Source organism: Oncorhynchus nerka, linkage group LG7, assembly GCF_034236695.1.
Source record: "Oncorhynchus nerka isolate Pitt River linkage group LG7, Oner_Uvic_2.0, whole genome shotgun sequence".
Lineage (NCBI taxonomy): Eukaryota > Metazoa > Chordata > Actinopteri > Salmoniformes > Salmonidae > Oncorhynchus > Oncorhynchus nerka.
In genome coordinates, this window is record NC_088402.1 from 60,588,503 (window position 1) to 60,597,141 (window position 8,639).

Here is an 8,639-nt window from a genome sequence, read left to right on the forward strand (position 1 = left end):
ACTCCCTGTTCACTCATGACTGCATGGCCAGGCACTATTCCAACACCATCATTAAGTTTGCTGATGACACAACAGTGGTAGACCTGATCACCGACAACGATGAGACAGCCTATAGTGAGGAGGTCAGAGACCTGACCGTGTGGTGCAAGGACAACAACACCCACTCAACGTGATCAAGACAAAGGAGATGATTGTGGACTGCAGGAAAAGGAGGACCGAGCACGCCCCATTCTCATTGACGGGGCTGTAGTGGAGCAGGATTCAAGATCCTTGGCGTCCACATCACCAACAAACTAACATGGTCCAAGCACACCAAGACAGTTGTGAAGAGGGCACGACAAAACCTATTCCCCCTCAGTAGTCTGAAAAGATTTGGCATGGGTCCTCAGATCCTCAAAAGATTTTACAGCTGCACCATCGAGAGCATCCTGACGGGTTGGTATCACTACCTGGTATGGCAACTACTTGGCCTCTACCTGCAAGGCACTACAGAGGATAGTGCTTACGGCCCAGTACATCACCGGGGACAATCTTCCTGCCACCAAGGACCTCTATACCAGGCGGTGTCAGAGGAAGGCCCTAAAAATGGTCAAAGACTCCAGCCACCCTAGTAATAGACTGTTCTCTCTGCTACCGCACGGCAAGCAGTACCGGAGCGCCAAGTCTAGGTCCAAGAGGCTCCTAAATAGCTTCTACCCCAAGCCATAAGACTCCTGAACAGCGCATCAAATGGGCTAATCACTTTGTCAACCACAACATGTTATAGACTGACTGTACAAAATATTATGAACATAGACTGATATAGACTGACCAGGTGAAGCTGCAATCCCTTATTCATTTCACCTGTTAAAACCACTTCAATCAGTGTAGATGAAGGGTAGGAGACAGGTTAACAGTCAGTCATATAGAATGTGATGTGTATAGTCCTACAACGTTATTGTGAGAGAATAATGTAAGAAAATCCAATGTTGAGAATGTATTTAGTCTGCCAAATAGTTGTCCGCTCTAAGCTACAAGATATCAGTGTAGTAAAATGATAAAAGCGTATAGGTCTGCCCATCATGAACAAGACAGATGAGAGAGAAAATATTTGAAAGAATTTTAAAAAGTTATTTTGGGACATGTATAGGCCTATTTCTTAAGATGAATTACAAGTAAAAATCATATACCATGTAAACAGAGCCCAACCGTTGCCCAAAAATCAACCCATCAACAGTGTTATAGCTCTCCACATACTGTACTTTGAAACATTTCGTTATGAATCATTATACATTGTGGATTTTCACCTGCAGTTTAACAGAAATGCATTCAGTCATTGAACTACAAACTCAGTTGAAGACACACTATTGACGTTTAGTTGTGAATTGTTTACATCAAATTTTGACTTAATTTCTGGACAATATTAATGTCCATTTGGGGGACCACTTTTGGATCAAGAGCACCCCCAGAGGCACAAGTTCCATATATCCTCTTTAATTATTCTCATTACATGTGACCTAAGAAAGTATTCGGATCCGAAATCGGAATGTAAATTGATGGGCATAGGGACCCTGCAGATGCATTGTTCCTTGTGCATTCATCTTTTCTATGGTCTCTCCCCAATGATGTGTATAAACCCTGGATTGCTGATGCTTTGTAATGGCCAATGAGAGGCTTTGAAGCCACAGGCCGCCACATTGGCACATCCCAGAAAGAGCAGTCCTCCATAGGAATGAATGGAATTCTACAATATTTCAATAAAATGTTTCAAGGACACAATTTCATGTATTTAAGTAATTATTTGTTGCGGTGGGGGCAGTAACATTAACACTCTCAAAATATAAAATGTTCATGTTCAGTTCAATTAATATAATTTGCATGTATGCATTAAGGTGTCTGTAATATAATATATTTGTCAAAAAACAAATGTAGACATTAATAATTGAATTTCTATAGCTTTTTTATTTTTTTATTTTTTTTTTACAATGAAGATGGAGTACCAAAATGGCTGTGCGATGGCTTCAAAGCAGCGCCCCCCTCTTAGTCATCTAAGGTTAATACATATTATGGTCTCCTCCTCTTCTATTAAATTGATTTGGACTGCATTTGCTCTAACAGTCTTGAAGTCAGCATGGACATGAATTTGTCAGCGCGTTGTGCTTTGGTTCTTCTCCTGTTGGCATTTGTAGATTTGAAAATAGTCTCTGCTGCAGAACCGGGAGGCACATCTACAGGTGAGTTGTTCTAATTAGCCTACTTTGCATTATTTGTCATGAAACAAACTGTGACAATTTGATGATTTATTTTAAGAAGCCTGCTACACTTGACTTAGGTGTTAAAGCCTACCTAATTGGTTATAAACAATAGCCTATAATGGTGCATAGCCCCTTTGCAACCTATGTTGTTGCAACCTTACTAAGAAATACAAGCCAGCCATTATGACTTTGAAACAATCCAGCCTACCCTTGGCCATTTTACGCATACACTGTCAAATAAATTCTAGTTGTTTCAACAAATGATTATGAAGTAAGTGGTTCCAAAGCCTTTTTCAGTTTATTCAACTTCTAGATAAAAGTGTTACCTGAACTTAACATTTTTAGTTGGCCCAAACTTAGCTCCAACTTGAGAAAACGTATGCAACAATTCAGTCAACATATAATGATGTGTTTGTCAATTTGTCTCATATGTTCATTTAACTAGAAATGATTATTTCTGCATCTTAATAGCACTGTTTGTGTGTCTGTGTGTAACTAGCTGCACAGCCCATTTTAGTTAACATACAATGTTTTCAACCTACTTATTTGAACCAATAGATTGTGAGTGTTCAGAAGGCTGTCATGCATTTTCATGGGTGTTATGGGGGAAACATTGATGATGGGGGACAAATGTCTCCAAAACTATTAATTAGACACAAAATTACTTGGAGTATGGCCTACAAACTTTCCAGAGATGCAAATGCATATTTGTCAAATCCATCTCAACACAAATATGATAGAATTTCATAAATTGGTTCAGTCCAATTGTGTCTATGTTCATGTCTCTTTGTGGCAAGTTGGGTTCCCTGATATCTGCTCAAATTGTGTTGTCCCAAAGCAAAGCCTGGAGTGTGCCCTGTTAGACGATGGGGCATAGGGATATGTGCAGAGTTATGTTTCAATGACAGTGACTGCCCCAATGATGAAAAATGCTGCCACAATGGATGTGGGCATGACTGCATTGCACCTAACACAGGTAGGATATGGTCCCAGAGTGACAGATACACCCATCTATTGCATTCATTATTGCTGCATTACTTTGGAAACAAGAAAGATGGAGCTTGTAATGTACATTTCATACACATAGATCAATATATTTCACTTACACTCTCTATAGAGCTGAGACACTCAATTAAGAAGTCACATAATAGAAAGACTTCATTGGGAAGAGTCAGTGTAGGCTGACAAGTTGCTACCATAATCCTATTTGTAATGGGGAAATGTAGGATCACTAAAGATCATATTTAGTTGAGAGTGATCAACAAAACATTTAGCGTATACAGTTTATGTTATACACAATGGTTCCAGTATCCTAGTTGTGACATTCAAGGTGTGGGTTGATGGTCACTAGACTTGATGCTGAATGTTATGGATTGTTCTCATATCTGTTGATAGTGATTGACGCCAGACTGGAGGTCCCAGTAGAAGGACCGAGGACACACTGATTATTCACTGTTGTATTGTACTGATGACATTCTGTGACCACTGTTTGATTCTGTAGCAGCTAACATTTATCGTAACGATCTCCACACAAATATTACAGATTTTCTGAAAATGGTTCAGTCCAATTTTGTCCGTGTTCATGTCTCTTTGTGGTAAGTTGGGTTCCCTGACATATCTGCTCAAATTATGTTGTCCCAAAGCAAAGCCTGGAGTGTGCCCTCGTAGACGATGGGGTTCAGGGACGTGTGCAGAGTTCTGTTCCAATGACAGTGACTGCCCCAATGATGAAAAATGCTGCCACAATGGATGTGGGCATAACTGCATTGCACCGTACACAGGTAGGATATGGTCCCAGAGTGACAGATACACCCATCTATTGCATTCATTATTGCTGCATTACTCTGGAAACAAGAAAGATGGAGATTGTAATGTACATTTCATACACAGAGATCAATATATTTCACATACACTCTCTTTAGAGCTGAGACACTCAATTAAGAAGATTTCTGAGAGCCATGTAGGTATTTAGAGTTTTATATATATATATATATATCATAAACATTTTGTAATGGGGACATTTAAGACCAGTAAAGCTCATATTTAATTTAGAGTGATCAACACAATGTTTAGTATAGAGCTTCTGTAATACACATGATTTCCATTGTTCTTCTTGTGACATTCAAGGTGTGGGTTGATGGTCACTAGACTTCATGATAAATGTTATGGATTGATCTCATATCTGTTGATAGTGGTTGACGCCAGACTGGAGGTCCCAGTAGAAGGACCGAGGACACACTGATTATTCACTGTTGTATTGTATTGATGACATTGTGGAACACTGTGTGATTCTGTAGCAGCTGACAATGTCACCGCTTTCTGTTTTGACTTCCTACAAATGCAAATGCCTATTTATCGTAACCATCTCCTCACAAATATGACAGATTTTCAGAAAATGGTTCGGTCCAATTGTTTCCTATTCCTCCTGCTCTCTCACAGTGCCGATCCCCCCGAAGGCAGGTCAGTGCCCGCTGCTTCTGAATGTCGTGCCATCACACAAGGGATGTGTCCGCGATGAGGACTGTCCTAAAGATGACAAATGCTGCATCTTTCACTCTGACGCCTTGTGTGTCCCACCTGACTTCAGTAAGAACCTGACTGGTTTACTAACAGTGTTTAGAAGGCTGCCATGCATTTTCATGGGTGTTATGGGGGAAACATTGATGATGGTGGCCAAATGTCTCCAAAACTAACTAGACACAAAAATATTAGGGGTATACTCTGCAATCTTTTCACAAATACAAATTCCTATTTATCGTAACCATCTACACACAAATATGACAGATTTTCATGAATTGGTTCAGTCCAAATGTGTCTATGTTCATGTCTCTTTGTGGCAAGTTCGGTTCCCTGACATCTGCTCAAATTGTGTTCACAAAGCAAAGCCTGGAGTGTGCCCTCGTAGACCATGGGGCAGAGGGACGTGTGCAGAGTTCTGTTCCAATGACAGTGACTGCCCCAATGATGAAAAATGCTGCTTCAATGGATGTGGGCATGACTGCATTGCACCGTACACAGGTAGGATATGGTCCCAGAGTGACAGATACACCCATCTATTGCATTCATTATTGCTGCATTACTCTGGAAACAAGAAAGATGGAGATTGTAATGTACATTTCATACACAGAGATCAATATATTTCACATACACTCTCTTTAGAGCTGAGACACTCAATTAAGAAGATTTCTGAGAGCCATGTAGGTATTTAGAGTTTTATATATATATATATATATATATCATAAACATTTTGTAATGGGGACATTTAAGACCAGTAAAGCTCATATTTAATTTAGAGTGATCAACACAATGTTTAGTATAGAGCTTCTGTAATACACATGATTTCCATTGTTCTTCTTGTGACATTCAAGGTGTGGGTTGATGGTCACTAGACTTCATGATAAATGTTATGGATTGATCTCATATCTGTTGATAGTGGTTGACGCCAGACTGGAGGTCCCAGTAGAAGGACCGAGGACACACTGATTATTCACTGTTGTATTGTATTGATGACATTGTGGAACACTGTGTGATTCTGTAGCAGCTGACAATGTCACCGCTTTCTGTTTTGACTTCCTACAAATGCAAATGCCTATTTATCGTAACCATCTCCTCACAAATATGACAGATTTTCAGAAAATGGTTCGGTCCAATTTTTCCCTATTCCTCCTGCTCTCTCACAGTGCCGATCCCCCCGAAGGCAGGTCAGTGCCCGCTGCTTCTGAATGTCGTGCCGTCACACAAGGGATGTGTCCGCGATGAGGACTGTCCTAAAGATGACAAATGCTGCATCTTTCACTCTGACGCCTTGTGTGTCCCACCTGACTTCAGTAAGAACCTGACTGGTTTACTAACAGTGTTCAGAAGGCTGCCTTGCGTTTTCATGGGTGTTATTGGGGAAACATTCATGATGGTGGCCAAATGTCTCCAAAACTAGACACAAAAATATTAGGGGTATACTCTGCAATCTTTTCACAAATACAAATTCCTATTTACCGTAACCATCTCCACACAAATATGACTGATTTCCAGAAAATGGTTCAGTCCAATTTTGTCTTTGTTCATGTCTCTTTGTGGTAAGTCGTGTTCCCTGACATGTCTGCTCAAATTGTGTTGTCCCAAAGCAAAGCCTGGAGTGTGCCCTCGTAGACGATGGGGTCACGATAGGGGCGTGGGGATGTGTGGGGAGTTCTGTTCCAATGACAGTGACTGCCCCAATGATGAAAAATGCTGCCACAATGGATGTGGGCGTAACTGCATTGCACCGTACACAGGTAGGAATGGTCCCAGAGTGACAGATACACCCATCTATTGTGTTCATTATTGCTGCATTACTCTGGAAACAAGAAAGCTGGAGATTGTAATGTACATTTCATACACAGAGATCAATATATTTCACATACACTCTCTTTAGAGCTGAGACACTCAATTAAGAAGATTTCTGAGAGCCATGTAGGTATTTAGAGTTTTATATATATATATCATAAACATTTTGTAATGGGGACATTTAAGACCAGTAAAGCTCATATTTAATTTAGAGTGATCAACACAATGTTTAGTATAGAGCTTCTGTAATACACATGATTTCCATTGTTCTTCTTGTGACATTCAAGGTGTGGGTTGATGGTCACTAGACTTGATGATGAATGTTATGGATTGTTCTCATATCTGTTGATAGTGGTTGACGCCAGACTGGAGGTCCCAGTAGAAGGACCGAGGACACACTGATTATTCACTGTTGTATTGTATTGATGACATTGTGGAACACTGTGTGATTCTGTAGCAGCTGACAATGTCACCGCTTTCTGTTTTGACTTCCTACAAATGCAAATGCCTATTTATCGTAACCATCTCCTCACAAATATGACAGATTTTCAGAAAATGGTTCGGTCCAATTGTTTCCTATTCCTCCTGCTCTCTCACAGTGCCGATCCCCCCGAAGGCAGGTCAGTGCCCGCTGCTTCTGAATGTCGTGCCGTCACACAAGGGATGTGTCCGCGATGAGGACTGTCCTAAAGATGACAAATGCTGCATCTTTCACTCTGACGCCTTGTGTGTCCCACCTGACTTCAGTAAGAACCTGACTGGTTTACTAACAGTGTTTAGAAGGCTGCCATGCATTTTCATGGGTGTTATGGGGGAAACATTGATGATGGTGGCCAAATGTCTCCAAAACTAACTAGACACAAAAATATTAGGGGTATACTCTGCAATCTTTTCACAAATACAAATTCCTATTTATCGTAACCATCTACACACAAATATGACAGATTTTCAGAAAATGGTTCAGTGTAATTGTGTCCATGTTCATGTGTCTTTGTGGTAAGTCTGCTCAAATTGTGTTGTCCCAAAGCAAAGCCTGGAGTGTGCCCTCATAGACGATGGGGTCACGATGGGGGCGTGGGGATGTGTGTGGAGTTCTGTTCCAATGACAGTGACTGCCCCAATGATGAAAAATGCTGCCATAATGGATGTGGGCGTAACTGCATTGCACCGACACAGGTAGGAATGGTCCCAGAGTGACAGATACACACATCCACTGCATTCATTATTGCTGCATTACTCTGGAAACAAGAAAGCTGGGGCTTGTACATTTCATACACATAGATAGATATTTTTCACATACACTCTTTAGAGCTGAGACACTCAATTAAGAAGATTTTCACGATCCATGCAGGCCTTTAGAGTATATACCAATGTTATGCAACATCTATACACTCTGAGTATACCAAACTTTAGGAACACTTTCCTATTTTTGAGTTGCACCCCCTTTTGCCCTAAGAAAAGCCTCAATTCATCAGGGCATGGGGTCTACAAGGTGTTTAAAGCGTTCCATAGGGATGCTGGCCCATGTTGACTCTAATGCTTCTCACAGTTGTGTCATGTTGGCTAGATGTCCTTTGGTTGGTGGACCGTTGGCGGCAGGGTAGCCTAGTGGTTAGAGCGTCGGACTAGTAACCGAAAAAACGACTTCGTAAAAGGAGGAAACGGAGCGGTCTTCTGGTCAGACTCCGGAGACGGGCACATCGTGCACCACTCCCTAGCATTCTTCTCGCCAATGTCCAGTCTCTTGACAACAAGGTTGATGAAATCCGAGCAAGGATAGCATTCCAGAGGGACATCAGAGACTGCAACGTTCTTTGCTTCACGGAAACATGGCTCACTGGAGAGACGCTATCGGAGTCGGTGCAGCCAACTGGTTTCTCCACGCATCGCGCAGACAGAAACAAACATCTTTCTGGTAAGAAGAGGGGCGGGGGCGTATGCTTCATGGTTAACGTGACGTGGTGTGATCATAACAACATACAGGTACTCAAGTCCTTCTGTTCACCTGATTTAGAATTCCTCACAATCAAATGTCGACCGCATTATCTACCAAGGGAATTCTCTTCGATTATAATCACAGCC

General features: G+C 41.3%; 1 protein-coding gene across 1 annotated transcript; it reads left to right on the top strand.

The window, feature by feature from the left end:
• Positions 1-2,110: 2,110 nt before the first annotated feature.
• Positions 2,111-6,855, top strand: LOC135572650 (WAP four-disulfide core domain protein 3-like). The gene is made up of 8 exons (XM_065021077.1): positions 2,111-2,213; positions 3,073-3,210; positions 3,878-4,015; positions 4,674-4,820; positions 5,115-5,252; positions 5,915-6,061; positions 6,356-6,505; positions 6,845-6,855. The coding sequence occupies exons 1-8, from the start codon at positions 2,111-2,113 to the stop codon at positions 6,853-6,855; spliced, it is 972 nt and encodes a 323-aa protein (XP_064877149.1).
• Positions 6,856-8,639: the final 1,784 nt, after the last annotated feature.

Bases quoted from the DNA above. Each gene is read 5' to 3' on its own strand.
- LOC135572650 (XM_065021077.1), top strand. From the start codon at position 2,111: ATGGACATGAATTTGTCAGCGCGTTGTGCTTTGGTTCTTCTCCTGTTG. The intron at 3,211-3,877 runs GTAGGATATGGT...GTTGTCCCAAAG, and splicing joins CTGCATTGCACCTAACACAG to CAAAGCCTGGAGTGTGCCCT. The intron at 5,253-5,914 runs GTAGGATATGGT...GCTCTCTCACAG, and splicing joins CTGCATTGCACCGTACACAG to TGCCGATCCCCCCGAAGGCA.